Raw genomic sequence first — 20909 nt, 5'->3', positions numbered from 1 at the left:
AGAAGGCCAAATTGTAACACGGAGCAGGTGAGGCATGACAGTCCACAGTAACTTCTGCCATCTCTACAGGTAAGGAAGAGAACAGATGTCTATTGTAATGACCTGTGTCACTCACCTGAATGGGTCTACTCACTATAAGCAGTTGACCCAACTTCAGCCATACATCTTCAAGTGACTATGATACATAATAAAAAGAATGGGGTTGTTAGGGCACAGTCCAGTTTCAGTGTTCCTGTTCATCCATGGAGTAGCCATGCACTGTATGAGCTGATTTTAAGCCTCTGTCTTCAACTCTAAAATGGGCTATTGCGGTGGAGCCACCTCACAGGGTTGTGACAATTAATGACACCAAGCCAGCACAGAAGACACACTCCTACATACGGCAAAGTAAAGAACTGAACATTACACACTGGTTGAGACCACACGGTTTCTGAAGACAGCTAGAGGATTCTTGCTCTAACAATGCAGTAAACTATACACTTTAAAACCACTAGAACAGGGAATAGGACAGAAGCCTACCACAGAGGGCCTCTGAAAGACTCTATCCAGCAGGGTATCAAGGCAGATGCTGAGACTCAGACAAACTTTGGGTAGAGTGCAGGGAATCTCAGGAAAGAAGGGGAAGATAGAAAGACCTGGAGGGAACAGGAGCCCCATGAGGAGAGCAACAGAACCAAAAAATCCAGGCACAGGGGTCTTTTGTGAGACTGATACTCCAAACAAGGAGCACACATGGAAATAACCTAGAACCCCTGCACAGATGCAGCCTATGGCAGCTCAGTATCCAAGTGGGTTTCATTGTAATAGGAACAGGGACATGAACTCAGTGCTGGCTCTTTGATCACCTCCACCTGAGGGGGGGAACAGCCTTTCCAGTCCACAGAGGAAGACAATGAAGCCAGCCCTGATGAGACCTGACAGACTAGAATCAAATGGAAGGGGAAGAGGACCTTCCCTATCATTGGACTGGGGGAGCAGCATAGGAGAAGGAGGAAAGGTGGGCTTGAGAGGGTCTCTGTGTCCTGTTTGCTCATGGATTGGGAGGGGATGAAAGAGGGGGCTATAACTTGGATACAAAGTGAATAAACTGTAATTAATAAAAATAAAATAAAATAAAAAAGAAACCACTGTGTTCCAAAGATAAAACATCAAGCTTGATGTATTGGGTTCCCCTGGAGTTCTCCTCAGGGCTTAGTATTTCACCACACAATGTGGACAGCAGGTGCTGCTGAGATGCCTCAGCAGGCAACTGTACTTGTTTTGCAAGCCTGATGACCGAAGTTTGATCCTTAGATCCCATGTAAGAGTGGGAGGACAGAACCAACTTCTCTGACTTCTACATGCATACAGCCCTGCTTCATGCATTCCACTACTACTAAAATAAGTGTAGGAAAACAAAACATTCAAGTAATCGATGTTCTAAGCTCTTCTGAAAGCACTCTCATGTGACATGTGCGAATATGTGCACCTGTCTATGTACATTGAAGGCCAAGTGTCTTCCACTATCTACTCTTCTCTTCTGAGGTAGGGTTTCTCACTGAGCTCCGCACACATGGACTGGAAAGAACGCTTAATCAGCAAGCTCTGGGTGACCTGGAATGCTAAGGACACATGTGACCAACACCTGGTTTTCTGTGGGTGCCGAGGATCTGAACTCATGCTTGGCCACAGCAGGCACTGCAAATAAGTCATCTTCTTTTGGTGATGAGTTTTCCGTGACTCCTGTGGCTGTTTCTTCCCTAGAAGAGAGTCAGGTCTCCCAAAACACAAACACACAGCCTTGTCATAATACTTTTTTATTACAATATTCAAAAAACTGGGTATGCAAGTTTAAGGGATCTCAAGACCCCTTCTTCAATTGTAGGAATGTGCCATCTCAAGACTCTATAGTCAAACTATAAAGAAGTTCAAATGTAAAGAAAAAGAAAAATGCAATTTCCTCATAAACATTCTGTTACTACCAATCACATATTCTGTAAACCCTGAAAAATTTCCCTGTAAAGCAAATAGTATATATATGTGTGTGTATATATATATATATATATATATATATACACACACACATACATATATATATATATATATAATGTATATATAAAGTATTGGTAGCTCCCCTTCCCAAGAGATCAGCTGTTTTTCTTAATCATGTTATTAGTGTCAACAAACAGCTACAGATACATATTACTTTGAGAATTAAATACATAATTGTGAAATTCAAACAAGCCGAAGGGCAAGAGGGAAAAAGCACTATGTGGATGGCACACCTAGGGGTACATTACCAGAGTTTCTTTCTGTGTTGCCAGCTCCCTCTTTTGCAGAGGACTCTCACAAAAGCCCTCTTTTATTGCAAGCACAGCCTTAAAGGCACTGGGCAGTTCCCTCACGACTACCTCCCCAGGGTTTCCAGTATTGCTATCCGCACATTCTTGGACTCCTGCAGAGCCTGGAGCCAGGCAGCAAAAACCCAAACCAAACAACAATAACAAACAAAACAAAACAAAACAAAAAAAAAACCAAAAACAAAAAAACAAACCAACAACAATAATGAAACAAATCAACAACAAAAAAGCAGGCCCAGGACACAGGCTGGCCTGGACCAGCATAGCTGATGGGAGGCACCAAATACCCGTGGACACAGCTCTCGGAGCGTGTGCTAAGGTCACATATTCACTACATATAGCCTCACTGCCCTCCAAATAAGCTCCAGTCTTTTGCTGTGCGTGCGTGCGTGTGTGTGTGTGTGTGTGTGTGTGTGTGTGTGTGTGTGTGTAGGATTTAAACAAACTGTTTTCAATTAAAAAAGGAAAAAAGTGAGCAGCTTAGCTCCCTTTGACCCTCACCACCTGAAGGTAGCCGGAAGGTGGTAGCCATGGCATGGCTGTGAGGGCCTGGGTAGCTATGGTTGACCAACAGGGCTGAGAAGGACTGACTGGGCTACAGAGGTGATCCAGGCCACATGGGTGGAGGTGGCCGGCAGCGCTGGACTCTGGGAGGCGGAGGTGGCAGCGAGGCCCACAGTGGGCAGGGCATGGGAGGCCAATGGCTGCTTCACTGCAGGGCTCGGACGAGGTAGAGCTTCTCCCCATGCTCGCTGGTGAAGATGGGGGCCTTCTTGTAGTGCTCCACGAGCTCGTCCATGCTGTGGAACCGCCGCTGCCCAATGCAGTAGACGCTGTCCACCAGCTGCACCTTGAAGTGCTTGTTCCTCCCTGATGCTTTGAGAGACACGGAGAAGTCACTGGGCTGGGGAGGAAGCAGAAGGGAGTTAACAGCAGGGTAGGTACCTACAGAGAACAGGGTCTGCCTGAACAGGCACTCATCCAGCAGCCCAGGGCTCCCAGGTTCACATCAAATAAAATGAAATTCTGCTTCACGTGGATTCAAGGATAAATGCACTCTGGGTCTCTGACATGTAGGAACTCATTATAGAGAGAACAACAGCTGGGTTAACCTTGAGGCAGAAGAACCCTGAAATTTCCATTTCCCCAAATTATTTTCTGACAAACTGGGAATTACTCAAAGGGCTGTCATGCAGGCACTGCCTGTACATACTGGCACTAAGGTCACTAGGCAGTCATCAGACAACTGAGTACAATGACACAAGCTGGAGCACCCAACCCTCCCCCAATGGCTCCAGGTTCTCTCTCTCTCTCTCTCTCCCTCCCCTGTGTTTTTTTTTTTTTTTTTTTTTTTTTTTTTTTTTTTTTTTTTTTTTTTGAGTTTCTCTGTGTAGCCTTGGCTGTTCTGGACTCACTCTGTAAACTCACTTTGTAGACCAGGCTGGTCTTCAATTCACAGAGATTCACCTGACTCTGCCTTCCTGAGTGCTGGGATCACAGGTGGGCGCCACCTCGCCCAGCTTCCGGGTTCTCTTTAGAGGGGTTATGCCTTAGTCCTAGGCTTCTCACTATTAACATTCTGAGCTAAGATGGGGTGTCCTTCCTGGATCAGCTTGGCACTAGCTAGACTGTGATACTTGGATGATTCTTTAATCAACCAAGACAAAGCAGCCTTGTTTTTAAGGGCAGTAACTGGGATGGCTGTAGTAGGCATATGATATGCCTGGTGTTTGTTAACAAAATGACTTTCTGAACAGGGAAATATGCTTTTAATCAGATCCTTAATTTGATACCATGACATGTAGGGGCTTTTTACAGTACAAGCAGTAAAATGATGCAGTGGGAAAGGGAATTTTTAATTTCATGGGTTTCTTGAGCAGAAACCTTAAAGTCAAGGACATACAATCAACTCATGCTAAGCAGGAGTGCCAAGGAGTCTGGAGTGTTTTTAATTCAAACTGAGAAGAGTTTCCTCAGGCATATGAAATGAACAATCTATACCAGTAGACATAACTTCATGTTATAGGCCTCAATTGTCTCTCAACAAAGTGTTTACATTTTGGATTTTTTTTTTAATTTGGAATATTTGCATATACACTGAAATAGTTTGGGGATGTGACCCAAGTCTGAAACACTAATTTATGTTTCATATAAGCCTTATATAGCTTGACTGACAGCTAGCCTGCTTGATTTCTTGCCCCCACCCTCTCCCCACTTCCTCCCTTCTTTTCTCCAGAGCTGAGAAACGAGCCCACTGACCAAAATCTCCAACCCCGACAGCATAAGTTTTGTAAAGTGTTTTAAAAATAATGTTATACTTTGGTCTGTGCCACATTACAAGAGCTACAACCCTGTACCTCTGAGCCCCTTTTTACATGCAGCCTAGAGATGGCAGAGCTCAGTGGTTCCCAGACCAGCAGCAGTGGCATTATCTGGGGACTTTATGAAGGGAGCCCCAGAAACAGAAACTCAACCAGGGCAGGACCAGCTCATCTGTGTGGGAGGCCTTGGGCCAGCCAACAGTATTGTAATCGTTAATAAATAAAAAATATACACACCACGAGAAAAGATGAGAATAAGATTCATGAGCAAAGCAGAAATGGAGGCCCACTGCCAGTTTCCCTGGTGATCTGCAGTAATGTCTTCCTTGTTCTGTCTGGCCAGTCCCTGTGGAGAACTTCCCCTAACAGGATGGCTAGAACATGCTGGTAAGGGTTAACAATTGCTTCTATCATGTGAGCTAACCTCTGGGTCTGCTAGAGATGGGAGCTAGTCTCAACCTCGAGCAAGTCTACCTTAAAGAACACCAGAGGAATGAGACCTAGAAAGATTACTCCATCAGTCTTCCTCTGTGTTCTGACCATCCTTGCTTGCCTTTACAAACCAGATTTAGGAAAAACAGATGAAGAGGCCCAATGCCACACAACTCTTGTCAAAAAGCAGCAGGGTCCTGTGGTATGATGGGATACTCTAAAACAAAGCTTGTCTGAAAACCCATAAATGTTTTTCAAACACACAGGCAGCAGGATGTGAGTATAGATCCTGGCACACCTAGCATGTGTGAAACTCTGGCTTTCACCTCCAGCTCTATAAAACAAGACATAAGACAAGACACTGGTGGAGGCTGCAGTCATCTGACTCAATTTTGAATTTCACTGGAACCACACAAGGTCCTCTGCAAAGGCTGTGTAAGCATAACAACATGGCAGTTGACTCAGCCATATAGGGTGTTCCAAAGGAGAACAGAAAAGAACTTAAATCTCGCAAGGCCCATTTTGGGTTATCCGTCACAAATTTCACCACATTCTAGTCACTAGAAGTCAGTCTCTGTAAAGGCTCCACATTCCTGAGGAAAGGGTAGAGAAGAATGGAATGATACCTTTGTCTATCATTTCATCTCCTATAGCCATCAGACCATTCTATAGCTAGACTAAGCTTTGGGTACACCAAGACTGCACCTTCTCTATTTTGAAACAGTTGCCTCCATGCTTTCTCTTTGTTCTCACATTTGGACTGCTCACTGGGCTCCACATGTTCTTCCAGCTCTGGATCTGCTTTTTGACAGTTCTCTGAACTGATGAATAAGCCACCTTCACATTCCCTAATGCTGGAATGTGCTGTCCATCTCTTTCTCTGACTGTTCCTTTGCAAGGAATGGTTCTATTTTTCTCATGGCCCAGTAGAATTCAAGACTCTGGAGCATTAATAATGAGTACAACCCGTCCATGCCTCTCTTCTTTTTAGGAGGTCATGTTCAAGTGAATCTACTTGAACAGGTTGATAGAATTAAACTTCCCTTGAGGCCTTTATTATACAATCCTCTTAAATCCAAGAACTTGGTTTAATTTCGTACACTTGCACTGGGCTCTGAGTATTTAATAGATTACCAATTCTGACTACCTTACCTATTCTACTATTGACTTCCTTAAGTCTTGCATCTCAAGTTTTTGTTCACAGGTGCTTTTAGAAAAACATCTGAAAGAATGCTCACTGGTGCTTTCTACAGGGTCAGATTGTTCCTGCAGTGGCACCTGCTTAATCCACTGCCTTAGACTCTACACTCCCCATAAAGCAGGTAGCTTGGGAAAATATCCCTTTTCCTCAATCATAGAGAGAAAAGCCACAAACATTGAGAATGACCATTAATACCCTGTTCTCATTCATCTCCGAGAGCCTAATGTTATTTGTTTTCTCAGCATGATGACTGTAAGGAAATATGGGAGAGGGAACTTGGCCAGGAGACACACCTGGTGTTGAATTAACCTTAAATTTATCATCCACTTTGGACAAGTGAAGAAATACCCTTGACCATCCACATGAACCTGAGCCAGATTCTGCTCACTGTTTCAAACATCAGGGATCTGCACCTATGTTGATACTCCCTGCATTTCAGAGAAGGCAGTCTATTGGTTTTTTTATTTGCTTGTTTTCTTTGTTTTTGTTATTTTGTTTTTTAAATCAAACCCTACATACTTTTCCTCCTTTTCATTTGAGAAAAAAAAATTTTTTTCATTTTTACTTCAGTAGGGTAAACATCTTTTGTTCATTGATTCCCAAATGAAGAACCAATGGGTAAGAGGTAAAATGGGTCCTACTAATATCCTCACTGTTCTCCATCTTCCCTGGTTGTTCAACACAGCCTATTTTTAAGTGAAAACAAAACTGACTGAAATGTTTCCATCAATGCAGGTGGCACTTGGTGTTTACACAAATTATCTTCTCCTGCCCTCAAGCCTCTGACTATTTACTCCACAGGCTTAAAGGCAACCCACAGGTAATACCAAACTATCAGAGCTCTTAGGATCATCTTCAAACAGATCTGTGCAGTTGTTTACCCTTTTCTGACCCCCGCCATAGAATTCCCAAAATAATATTGTAATATATAGACTTTAAGAATACTGTCCTTTTTCTGTCCACAGTGTTTTACTGCATTTAACTGTATGTTTGCTGCTCTGTAGCTCAGGCTGACCTGGAACCCACCTTGTAGCCCAGGTGGGCCATGGACTCTTGGTAATCTTCCTACCTCAGGCTCCAGAGTGCTGGGACCACAGTTGTGATCCACTATGTCCAGTTTAACAACTTTACCATAAAATAAACATTATTCAGGGGGCTTCAAACAAGCATACATCCCATAAGGTAGGACTTCTCAAGTCCCAGCAGGAAGGGGTCTGGCACTCTGCATTTCTAGCAAGATTGTTGCTGACAATGATGCTACCTGTCTGAGAAGTACTGCAGAGCTCTGAGAAATTTCACAAAGGCAATCCTGTTTGTTTGCTGAGGCCCCTGCAGTGGATTCTGTTGCATGTCTGATGCTTATCATATAACTGGAACTTTAAAAGGTGAAACAATGCAGCAAGGAAGGCACGCCTGGGATTCCACCATGGTTATCACACATTAAATCTAATGTCTGCAGCAGGCTCCACAGCACTGAAAACACTCCCTTCCTACTCTGCTCCTCCTGTCATGACATCTGGTCTTTGTTGAGAAAATGCATAGTGGCAGGGACTTGAGAAACATCTCCTAAAGAAGGACTCTAAAGAGCAATACAACAAACAACAGTGAAAGCCACACTGAACTAAAGCTGAGGGACAGAGCAGTGGCTTGTGGCTGCAGGTAAGGTGCTTGCTATGCAAGCATGCGCACCTGAGTTTGGATCCTCAGAACCCTTGTGGGGGGGGGGGGGACAAAAAGCCTGACATGGTGGCTGATATCCAGCCCTAGAACTTGGGAGATGGAGCCGCTGGAGCCTGGCTGAACAGATGAGCTCCAGGTTCAGTGAAAGAGTCTGTTGTCAAAAGACTGGATCAAACAACTGAGAAACATCCATGTTAACAGGTAAATGTACCCATAGGAACACGTACACATAAAAGCACAGCCAAGTCTAAATAAAGTTCATATGATTGTACAACTCAAAACCACTCCACACTCATTAGACTGTTTTTTGTTTTGTTTTGTTTTTTAAGCAATTAATATTGCCAAAGATGGAGAATCTGAATTCTGGTGCACTGTTGGTAGGGATGGAAAATTGTGCAATCACTATGGAAAACATGTATGTCTTCAAAAAATTAAAACTATATTTACCATTTGATTCAGCAAACCTAGCAAAGGGCATACACAAGACAATTCAAAGTAGAAACATGAATAAATATTTAAATACAATAATGGCAGGATTATTAATAATTAAAAAAACTAAAAACACCTTGAAAGTTCATCACCAGATGAATGGATATACAAAATAAAATATTATTCATCATCAAAGAAGGACAATTTTTAAAACATTGCTACAACACAGATGAACTCTGAGGACGTCGTAAGTGAAATGAACAAGACACAGACAACCAATGTATAATTCCATTTTTAAGAGGCCCCTAAAGTATAAAAACTTAGAGAGCGAGAAAGGAATCTCAGGGAATAGGGCAGTTGGGGAGTTGGTGTTCAATGGGGATAGACTTTCTCTTTGCTACAGCAACAAAGCTCTGAAGACCGACAGCTGCAAAGTGATGTAAAAGAATTGTACACTTAAAAACTGCTGAAACAGCCAATATGGTTTTAAAGACGTCCCCCCCCCACACACACACACAGAGTAAAGGTTTAGTTATAATCTACAAAAGATCTGTGAAACTTTGATGGGACTTCAGGAAACGGAAGCACCACAGTGGGTGGGGAGGTTGTTCCCTTCCTACCACAGAAGCCACTAGCAGTGGCCAGGAAGAACAGGGGAAGTCATGGGGAGGTGGCACAGGCCCCATATGGTGCCTCTTGGAGATCAAACAGGACTTCTGCCTTAGGCCCCCTGAGATACCTGCTGACCATTTCAGTTTTTCTTAGGGACAAGGAAAAAGCTGAGAGATGGCCCCAGCATCAGGGAGTCCCTGGACTTTCTAGCTTATTCTTCTATAAATACATCTTTTAAAAATCCTAGGACATTGACTGCCTGTGGCTGCTGGAGACACTGTACTTCTCTGGAGCAGATGACATTAATAACACACTATAGATGGAGTGCAGGCAAAAGGACAACTGTGAAAGAGGTGACAAAGCTGTTCTAGTTACAGTTCTACCATAGTTCTTTCTTTTTCGTGGATTATAAGTCTGCAAAAAAAATAACTGACAGTCAAAGTGTAAAACTGAGCGAGGCTCCATGGCTTCAGGATGGCCCTCTTAATGGTATGGAGGCTCATGGAGATGGGTAGAGTTTAGGCCTGGGCAAAGTGTTTGAGTGGCTGCCTTGAAAGAGCTGTGTGTTATCTGTAAGCTTTTAAAAACATAAACACTTTTTATGGAATTTCATTGGGAAATGGTAAAGAACTCTTCACAGGACACTGAAGAAGCTTCTCAACTATGAGATAGGGACCCTCTGTTTAAGGAGCATCCACTCCCATTTTCCCACAGAAAATCGGGCAGAAGGACTGCACATGGTCATGTTGGTCCAGACCCACTAGCCCTCACTCTGCTCTGCTCTGCATGCATCTTGTTAAAGACAAACACATTCCAAGTCACACCATTTTTACAATTTCATCTCAAGACCACTCTACATGGCATGCTTGTAGGATCACCATCTTAGAGCTCCTCCGTGAACTCCTCTCTGAAGCAAAGGATGGTCTCTATCTCTAAGGCAGACACACACTCAGTATTTTCTGTAGACACAGTCAAAAATGCAAACAGACAAAACTGAACAGCAAAAAGCCTGCCCTGGAAGCTCCCCATGCTTAATACAGTCAGTCCATGCTTTAGCCACAAGGGGGGTTTAGTGACTCAAATGATAAGGGTATATTTGACCTGGGGTTTTAAGTTTCTTTTTCCATTATATTTTTACTTGTCTTGTGTGAAAAACATTTCTACCTGGTACTTTCAAATTTGCATGAACTCTACATAAATCTTTATACAAAAAGGAGCTACTGACCTAAGGGTTTTTAATGAGAACATTTCTGAACAGTCTTACTCTGAATTGCTGATCTGACATCTTTTCTTATTTTGAAAAGCTGCTTTAGCTGACAGTGGATGACCTCTTCTCCCCTTACAATATTGCCAGGCCTGAAGAACCAGCATCTGGACTCTATAGCAGTAGCAACAATGGTATTCCAGAGGCCATGGGTCTGACCCAAGCCAGCCAGCAGTACAGAGCAATCCCACACGAGAACAGGATATAGGATGAACTGGGCAGCCCTTATAGCTCTGCTGGGCTAAGAGCAGACCCTTCCCACTGCACATAATCAGCTCACTCTCTGAGAGGTAGGACAGTTCTTAGGCTTCCACGTCAAGCAAGGCAGACATGGTTAAGTGTTCCTGGCATATCCTTGTGCTAACCCTCACTGAAAGGGATGTACGAGGGGATGGGAAAAGGACCTGGCTCAAGCCTGTAGGTCAGCCAAGACTGTTCACAAATAAAGAAAGCCAGAATCAGACTGGAAAGATGTATGTTTGCCAAGATGGACAGGTACTGTAGGGGTTAAGGATGGTGTCTTGGGTTTCCACATTTGTACTGCCGTCTGGACAGGCAAAAGTCAAGCTGGAGGAACTGATGGAGGTGAGCACACAATTCATGGAAGCTGGACACATTGCTGGGGTAACTGAGAGTCCACCTGCAGGGTAATGGTGATGAGCAAGTGATGTTTCACCACCCTGTCCAGGCAGCTGTTGGCTCAGATAGCTCATCTCACAGACACACTGTGATTCCCAAGGTGTGACAGGTTGCTCTCTATTTTCTATATTTCACTCACAGAGGTCACTGTAGGACCAGTATCCTTCGCTCAAAATACTTGGGACCAGAAACTATGGAGTTTGGAGTATGTGCATGTATGTGATGAGCCATCTTTCAGTAAGAGCTAGCCTCTCATACTAACCACGTCTTTTCACAGACAATAGTGTGCTGTCTGTAGTAAAGCGAGTACTGAAGATCAAAGGCTGCTGAGGTGAAATCCACCTCCAAGAGCTCTGGCTCACGCCTACTGACTAGTGTTCATGGTACTGGAAACATTCTTTGCAGAGGGGAAACACAATCACCAATCTAGATACAAACCCTATAATCTATTAACAGTGACCTGCCCACAAGATATGCTGGAGCAATAGTGGTAAACACTGCATGAGTAAGTAAGCAACCATTCTCTGGCTGGGTCTGAGGCCTACTCCATGAGATGGAGTTCATGGTTGGCCACTGCTTTAGTGCCCAAGAACTTGTGACTGGATAGGCCGTGAGCCTAGGGGAAAACCAAATACTGTTGTTCTGCTATAGGAACACAGCAATGAAATGTTTCCTAAGGACACACTGCTATACCCACAGGTCAGTGCCTTGCTCAGGCATCATCAGACTCTGTCAGTGGCTGGCAATTAATACAGAGACTCACAAATGGACAATGTGTAAGAGATTTTGAAACAGTCAATACTAATTAGGTTGTCTCCATCAAACCCCTCCTCACAGGGCTTAGGGACCTGTGCAGATGAGGAGATAGACTGTGGAGTCAGAGGGAATGAGGATTCTAAGAAAACAGTGTCTTCCAGACACAGTAAGATTGATGCACACATGATCTCTCAGAGACTGGCAGCAAGAACAGGGCCTACACAGGTTCAAGCCAGATGGGGCCCTATCACTGAGAAGAGAAAGTAGACACAGGTTTTTAGTTTTCTCCAATGGACTCTCACTAGATACACTAAGTACACTTGAGGGTTAGCCTTGTGCCCAGCAGTAGATGATCAACACAAAACAAATGAACTCAATGGTATTTTTGTAAATTTTTTGTCTTGTGTTTGTTTGTTTGTACTTCTTGGACTTTTGGATATACATTATGGTCTCTGATTTTTTTTTTAATGTGTGTCTGTTTTCTTTAAAAAGTTTTGATTTTTTTGTTTGCCTGTTAGTTTTTAAAGAGAGGGAGAGAAAAAGAAAAGATATGGAGTTTAGAGGTGGGTAGGATTCCAGGAAAGTGAAAGCATGATCAGCATACTGGATTAAAATAATTTTTAAAAATGAGAGTAAGTTTAAAGTTAGAAAAATTTCACTTGGTAATGTGCAAAAATGACTTTTTTCCAAAACAGGAGTGTGCTGGATCCTTTTAGGTCAGTTTAACACAACCTAGAATCATTTTGGAAGAGAGAGCCTCAACTAAAAAAAAAAAAAAAAAAAAAAAAAAGTTCCCAACATATTGGCCTGTGGGCAAGCCTGCCACGTATTTTTTTAACTGATAACTGGTGTGGGAGGACACAGCTTTCTGTGGGCAGTGCCAGCTCTGGACTGGTAGTTCAGATGCTATAAGCAGGCTGAGGAAGTCATGAAGAGAAAGCCAGTAAGCAGCACTCCTTCACGGCCTCTGCTTAGGTTCCAGCCTTCAGCTTTCTGCCCTGACACCCTTCCACAACGGATTGTGATGTGGAAGTTTATGCCAAATAAACTGTTTTCTCCCAGAGTTTCCTTTTGTCATGGTATTTATCACAGCAATGGAAACTCTTGCTGCTCAGGGTAACCTGCTTTTTCCTAATGCCACCCCAGCTGGGGTTAGGCCACAGGCTAGGCAGCTGGGCAGTGAAAACTCTAGAGGAATTCACTTGACTATTTCTGTTTTCCAAGCTGAGACAGAAAGCTTACACTTTGAAGAGGGCTGAGGGTATAAGAACAGCATTCTCTACACTCACAGCTCCTGAGAAGGTCTAGATCTGAACTTCATTGTCTGAATCCCCCGTCTAGACAGACGGGTCAATGAAATTGTGGTTAGAAATGTTTATCTAAGAAATAAATTCTGAAAATGTCACAACTCCCCAGGGAGAGGTAATCAGAGAGCCTGCCAGTGGAATTATGCCAGAGATAGCCCCTGCTCCCCTTACTAGGGCACACACTTGGAGAATGAGTCTATGGGCTACCTATGAGCAGGGGCTTTAGGTCTTTTTCATGCATGGTCCGTAGTTGGGATATCAGTTTCTGTAGGGCCTAGGTTGTTTGTTTGTTTTTGGCTTTGTTGGTCTCCTTTTGGAGCTCCTGAACCCTCCAGATGGTTCTATCTTAGGCCACAGAGGAAGACAATGCAACCAGTCCTAATGAGACCTGATAGGCTAGGGCCAGATGGAAGGGGAGGAGGACCTCACCTATCTGTGGACAAGGAGAAGGGCATAGAGGGGCGAAGAGGTAGGGAGTGTGGGATTGGGAGGAGACGAGGGAGGGGGCCACAACCAGGATACAAAGTGAATAAATTGTAATAAAAAATAAATAAATTAAAAAATACATCACAACTCATTCTTAAAAATCTTTCTAGAAGAAATTAAAAAATTTTAGGCTGGAAAGATGACTCAGAGGTTAAGAGCACTGCTGTCTTTTAGAAGATGCAGTTCAAATCTTAGCATCCACATAAGTGGTTCATAACCCTCTGTAACTCCAGTTCCAAGGGATCCAACGCCCTCTTCTGGCCTCCAAGGGCACTCCACATGTGGTACAAATATATACATGCTGGCAAAATATCCACATGCATAAAATAAAATATGTAAATATATAATAATTTGAAAGCAAAGAACTCATTAGTTTTTATTTCCCAATTAAGTAGGATTAATAGGTTTTAGAAGGGAAAATGAAACATCCACTAACTTTTCATGTAGTCAATAATATATTAAATCTTTTTTATCAAAGGATTTTTTTCTCTACCTTAGATGAATGTGAAACATGACAAACATTAGTACCTGATTATTATCATGACACATAATATACCAGAGGGAAATTTATTAGCTCTCTGGGGATCAAAATCTGGAATACTCCTGACGCTGGCTGATACTGTCCTTTATCAACCCAGGACCCTCTCTACCTTTCAGAGTGCCTCCTTTGCATCAAATGCCTTCTGAGTACCGTTTACAAGGAAAGGAATCTAGTAACTGAGAAAATAAAACACTGACACTTGTAGTGCTTGCCAGAAATAAACTAATTTTAATATAGCCTTTAAAGCACCCCTACAGAATCAATGTAGGCGAACACTTAAGAATTTGATGCCCCTACAGGGCAGGCAGGGCTTCTGTGAATTTTTTGCCCTAAGCAGGTTGACTACATAGGTGTTGGTTGACAAAGGGAAATATTGTGCCTCCTTTAGCTTTTAAAAAGAACTATCATTATAGATAAGTAAAGAGAATAAGAAAAAAAACGAGGCCAGAAGAGAAAGGATGATGGGTACTACAGTTGGCGATGGGTGAGTCAAACAGCTCTGCTTGTTTGTTCATTCCTCATGTCTAGTACAATGCCACCAGAGCTCTGAAAGTGCCTAGCTTAGAAGGTACAGATGAAACAATGTTCATTTTATGTGCAATGTACACCTCTCCCCTGGAAAGTACAGACTTTCCTGTATCCAGAGATGAGTAGATTTTAATTCTTCAAAAAAGAAAAACAGTAGAGATTTATCAGTACAGAACACCATCCAGAGCTTTGCTCATTTACCTTGCAATCGCCTGAATTATATTTTAATTGACACCTATCAGGAAGAATGTGTTCCCCAACCCCCTATTTACATTCAGGAACCAGGCTTCCTATAGTCCCCTCCATAATGTAGGCTACAGGCTCAAATGCATTTGCCTCAGTCCTGTGGGAGAGTCAAGCCCCTGGGAATATCTTTTATTCTTCAACCCTGTGATGTGCAATTAGATCATGAATTAATGTTCTATGTGAATGGGCTTGGCTGTGAGAACAAAGCTCTGCCCTGAACTCCCCCCCCCCAAAAAAAAAGGAAAAATGACACAGAACATGGGACAAGCAGCAGAAGGTGGAAAAAGAATGAAGAAGGGAGTCACCCATGGCCCTTCACCATCATGAAATGAAGCTGATAAGACAGAAAACCTGAATCTTCCCCATTCTTTCACTGGTGAATAAAATTTAACACAACTTAGAGCCCGTTGTAACAGGTTCTTGGCACAGATACACAGCTTAACAACCCCAAGACTATGGGGAGATGAAGCTCTACATGGCTGCAAACCAATCAGTGTCTCTGGAAGTGATACACATTCCAATAAAGCCTTCTTTGCCCCATATCCTAGCAACAAAAGCCAGTCTTCCCTCAGCTTCTTAAGTTGAGGTGGAATAAAGGATGTCCACAAAAAGTGTTAAAACACTGTAAACAATCAATGCCTCCATCAGTGGGAAGAAAACTGCTTACCTGGATACAGAAAATTAACAGGTCTTTTTTGGACTAGAACTCTCAGAGGATGTTTTCCTCATCTGTCAATAAATTAGGCCAATACCTCCCCACTATATGGTTGTAGGCCCTCTCTCACCCAAGAAGCCACTTCAGATTCAAGTGTTTGCCTCAGAAGCACTCTGGACTGTACATTTTGTACTCAGTTTTTCAATGCCTTCCCTGTTCCTGCTCTCCAGGGTTGGAGGCACTGCTGTCCTTAATTCTTTCCAGGCCCAGAGTTTGATCTAAAAGCAGCCATGCACAGGCCCTCCAAGGCATGAGAACAATGCCATGAAGTCTTTGCCAGCAATGATGAACCCTTATCTTGATCAGGACACCTCAGTATTCAGATTTTAGATAGTCAGCATTCGAGCCCTGCCTACGAACATCTGAGTCTGAAAACCTGCTGACACCAAAAAGGGATTTGGTTTCCACTAGTTCAATGCTCCTTCTACTATAAACAACTTTAGTTGCCCCTCTCCACAAGGGGCTGTGACCTCCTCTCAGATCTGTTCTGAGGCAGCAGTGTACATGGCTCACTGTACTAGCAGGGTGGAACATACACATTCTGCTCTTACAGTGTGCACTGGAAACATGAAACAAAAACCCAGGAGAACCAGTAACGCTTGAACATACTGGACTAGACTCTCGCGTACAGGTTTAGAAGAGTCACTGGGAAGATATCTACAAAATGTGTTATTCCCAGGAGGCACACACAGAAGGCTGCCTGTGGTGAAAGTGTCTGGTTCTTTCAGATACTCCCAATGAGCCCTAACCCCCTACAACCAGACACCTGTTAGAGGAGGACTGGCTGTGCCAGACAGGTGGCCTCATTTCCCACTTTCTCATCTCCCTTGAGCACTCCAGGTTTCTGTTAAACTGTTTGTAAGTACTTTAAGAGCTTTTCAGAGATGAGCTTTTTAGTGGCTCTGCTTGCAGCAGAGACAACCTTGGGATTATGTGGTTTACAAAACAAAACAAAACAAAACAAAACAAAACAAAACAAAACAAACCAACCCAGCAACAAAAGGCTTCGTTAGAAGCCAGGCACCTGTTAGCTGAGAACTCACTGTATACTCAGATCAGATGGCATCGAAAAAGTAATCAGAATGGGTTTTCTACATAGGCAGGAACCAGGAAGGGAAAGAAAGTCTATATCTCTAAACTAGAAAAGGGGGAGCCTTACTACAGGGCCAAAATCACCTTTGAGAGATGAAAATCGCTTTCATCATCTTCCCACAACCAAGGAAAGGAGTCGCAACAGGGACCTCAGTCTACCCAACTCAAAATTAGCTAAGCTGGGAGCAGCAGACTCTGTACCTGAATAATATTTATCCTGTTTGGTACGTGCCCTCAAATACCATTTTGCTATTTCAAGTATAGTCAGTGAACATGACAAGAGAATGGCACACAGTCATGTCACTCACACAAGGTGGTTCTTTTTAAGGATAGTTCCAAGAACTCCAGCAGATGCCTGAAACCATGGTAGACTTAGAAATCAGTTTTTTGTTATGCCCATGATTAAGCCTAACTCATAAATTAGACTTTGTAAGACATTTAACAATGGAGAACCAGGCAAATGAACTGTAATATCATTGAATATCCTCAGACCAAGGCTGGAGGGAGTCCCTGAACTCACACGTGAGGGAACTGCACACTTAGCTTTCTTCTGGCAGTGTGGCCCCAGCAGAGGAGCAGCTGGGCACTTACCGAGGACTCGCTGTCCCTAATGAGGAAGTCGCCCTCAACGCCCCGTTCATTGAGCGCACACTCGGCCTGGTGCCGTGTCACGTTGCCGTAATACCACTCACGACCAGCAAACCGTCCGCTGGCTGAGGGCCCGGTGTAGCTGATCTGCGGAGTGTGCGTGGGGTGCAGTGCAGGCCCGTCACTGAGGACCACCACGTAGTTCTTGGGGACTAGGCCCACCTGGCCTCGGGCATTTTTGCATTTCCACCACTCGGGATCGTTCTCAGGCTTCTCAATCACCTCCATGGTCTCCCCCTTCTCGAAGCTAAGCTCCTCCTCAGTGACTGAGCTGAAGGGGTACAGTGTTTGCACCACGTGCAGCACCCGTGCACCTTGCCCGTTACTCAGCGCAGCACCCCGGCGCAGGCTCAGGAAGCTGGGGGCCTCTGCTGCTGCCTCGTCCGCCTCCTCCAGCACATAGTTGGAGGGGAACCAGCCAATCTGCCCATTGAAGCTGCCACGCCACCAACCATCGCTGCATTTCTCCATGACTGTGACTCGGGAGCCCTTCACCAGGGTCAGCTCATCCTCTCGTTCTGCTACGTAGGCGAACTTGACGAAGGCTGGGATGTTGAGGTCATAGATGCGGTCAGCACCGCTGCCATTGGCAGGGTACTCTGCATCAGTGCTTGGCGTTGGGGATGCATCCCGAGCACTTGGCTTCCTGCGTGTCTTTCCGAGGCCTGCGAAGACACGGCAAAGGGTTCAGTTGGAACTGGGCACATACCATGCCCACTTCTACACTATCAGGGCATGAAAGTTTTTACTGGGGTCAGGTGCGGTGAGATGCAAAAAGACTGGTTGCAAATAACAGCAACTAGCTGGAAACAAAAATGGTCCAGCTGTGTGGCAGATAGGAAGTTACTAAAAGCTGATACTTACCAAAACTGGTCTGTTCCCTTCTACCCATTAATAAGTGCCAGTATGTGTGCCAGTATGTCTGTGGCATAAACAATAATAAGAACAAAGAAAAGCAAATCCTTCTGGAAGGATGGACAGCTTCAGAGAACTCCTGGGTCTCAGGACTGGGGGAAAAAGGTATAAACTGTACTTTTGCACTGGGTAAGAAGTTGGACTAAATGAATTTACAGTCCTGTGGCAATTCTGCAATGGGCCAGGACTTGGACAGAAGAACTTGTATCCTGCCCTGCATACCCTTACCTCCCTCCTGAACAGAGTTTGTCCCAAGATCCCCTACTCTTTGCACCCCTGAACACACTGCTGCCCTGTTGCCTGCTGTTGCCCTTCTGACTTCCTTCCCCACGTGCAATTCATCTTTGCTCGCAAAACACAGGTTTCTTTCTTTCTTTTTTTCCTACAGCAGAATGATGAGTGAATTAGTAAAAGATTCACTGACATAACAAATACAGGCAGGGCTTTGAAGATTGTGATGGAAAACCTGTCTGACTTTTCTCCTAGAATTTGACATATTTTCTCAACAAGAGAGGCAAACCTTCATACCCATTTCTCAAGGACCCTAGCCATATTTACTGGCCATAAACAGCAAACTCATATAAACACGGCAGACCAGAAATCCTATTAACCAGAGTCTGCTCACCCCATCTACATCACATGTAGAGACATGTACTTTCCAGTGTTGTCTCCAGAATTCTTATCCTTCTAAACAGTGTTCCAACAACCAACTCCTGATGCAAGTACCAACAGTGGGGTCCTTCCTGCTGTCCTCAGTATGTCCCATCCAGAACAAACAGACCTAGTATGTGCCATCTTGTACCTATGCAGACACAGTATATACCAGGCTGTCTCCACCAAACTTGCAAGAGACTTCAACAACACATTTCTCTTTCCAATTCTCATGTTAATCATAAAATCATCTCTACAGAACTGACCTAGGTGTGAGCTTTTCAGTTGGGTGTGCTGCTGCAGCTTGCTTTGTGTAAACCATATGAATGAGAGTATCTAGAAGAGACCTATATGGTCAGGTAAAGTATCACACTGTGCAAAGTAATGGCTCTATCTACAGCTTGCTCAATTATGGTCAAACTGCAACATTCTGTCATGAGAAAAAAAAAATGAACAAAGAAGGCATAGAAAAGCCCAGTGAGGAAAAAAAAAAATCTCTAAACAAAACACTTGCAAATATGCTGTTTCTCCCCAACCCCAGGTACCAGAAGCAAGATTTTCACATTTACAGTGAAGACCTAACTCAGAGAAAATTCTCAATCTTCTGAAATATATTATTGTAAGATTATGGTATTGAGCTGAGGGTAGTAAACTTTCACATACCATTTCCAACACTCTGCGTTTACTTCTAACAGAAAAATAAAGCTGTGGCATTTAGAATTAAGAAGCCTTAGAGGTTCATCTGTGCAGTATCCTGACGCTACACAATATCACAGATGACACAAATTAATCTAAAATTAATCTCTTGAAGTTCTGGAAGTCTAAAATAAGAGCTGACAGACTGGGTGAGGTACCAGCTCCTGTTTTATGGTAGAAAGAATGGTGCCTCCTGGCTATGTCCTCACCAGGCAGGAAGGGGAAACAGGTTTCTTTAAGGACAATGATCCTCCATTTTTGAGGCCTCTCAAAGTCCTTACACCTGCCAAGACCAGGGGGAAGATGGTTAAGGTTTCAACATATCAACTGAGGCAGAGCACAAATGCTCAGGCTGTAGCATCTTGGCCAGTATTTTTCAGCTTCTGTTGTGGGCAGTAAGCCCTGAGTCTGTTGTGTTGTGCCAAGGAGACTAGAAGCAGGTGCCTATTTCCCTGATATTTCCTCCCTGCAGCACCTGACAAGCCACAATGCTGTTTCCTCTCCACAGAGCCCTAGGCAGGAGAGTGATCAACAGTATGCTCAGCAGCTGACACGGTTTGCAGAACGTCAGAGGGGCTGATGCGTCCAGCCAAGTTGTCCCAGGCCAGGCAGCTGCCCTCCCTGGCACAAAGCTGCCCAAGGTAGGTGTGGTTTGCCAGCAATAGAAGGTGATCAAACTCCTAAGGAAGCCACCTCTTCATCAGGAGTTTCGTCTCCATAGAGACCTAAGAAAAGGCCAGCTGCAAATTGTACCATAGTGTCTGTCACCTGTATGTACTAACACACACTCTGTAGGATAGTATTTTTTGTTCTGTGAGCAGATACATGGTACTGTTTTAAACAGCTAGCAGCTGAGATGAATTTACACACAGACTATGCTTTTCCACTTTTGTGACAGTTTTTTGGTACCAGGTGTTGGCTCTCTGGTCATGAGCTATATTTTTATTGATGATAATAGGCACATTTTAACTTTCCTGAAAAAAATTACATACACTAAAGACTGAATTCTAATAAAAGTTTGAACGTGTGATACATTATTAATGTTAGTCAATTTAAAGTCAAAATCTTTTATGTACTCTTTCCCATGAAGATGAAGGGCTGTTATACCAAACACCTCTGAGACATGCTCTAACTGTCATCTTCTAGCTGGAACTCTGCAGATTTAAAATATCAAACAAATTTGAAAGTTCTGAAATATATTCAAGCTAACTCATTCACATGGAGTATGCTTGAATTGTGGGAATTTTGGGGCAAATTACTTAATTACTTAATTTTGAGCAATATTTAACCAAAAATAGTCTTTACTTAGAATACTATTTAAACTATTGTGATTAGAGGGTATTAATGTGTAGAGATTTCCTCCATTAGAGTTATAACCTATTATTAAGGTCAACTAAAAATTATGACAGGC

The 20909-nt window shown here is 43.5% G+C and overlaps 1 protein-coding gene across 2 annotated transcripts in view; it reads right to left on the bottom strand.

The window, feature by feature from the left end:
• Positions 1 to 1780: 1780 nt before the first annotated feature.
• Positions 1781 to 20909, bottom strand: part of Nck2 (NCK adaptor protein 2) — a 133807-nt gene continuing 114678 nt past the window's right edge. For both annotated transcript variants that reach the window (XM_055607793.1, XM_055607786.1), the window contains exons 4-5: positions 17180 to 17901; positions 1781 to 3243 (exon numbers count right to left, since the gene is read on the bottom strand). In XM_055607793.1, coding sequence (XP_055463768.1) covers positions 3049 to 3243; positions 17180 to 17901 — 917 coding nt within the window. In that variant the 3' untranslated portion in view covers positions 1781 to 3048. The remainder of the gene's footprint in view (positions 3244 to 17179; positions 17902 to 20909) is intronic.

This window comes from Psammomys obesus, unplaced genomic scaffold, assembly GCF_907164565.1.
Source record: "Psammomys obesus unplaced genomic scaffold, mPsaObe1.curated_primary_1811, whole genome shotgun sequence".
NCBI classification, from domain to species: Eukaryota; Metazoa; Chordata; class Mammalia; order Rodentia; family Muridae; genus Psammomys; species Psammomys obesus.
This window is presented reverse-complemented; position numbering and strand designations above follow the sequence as displayed.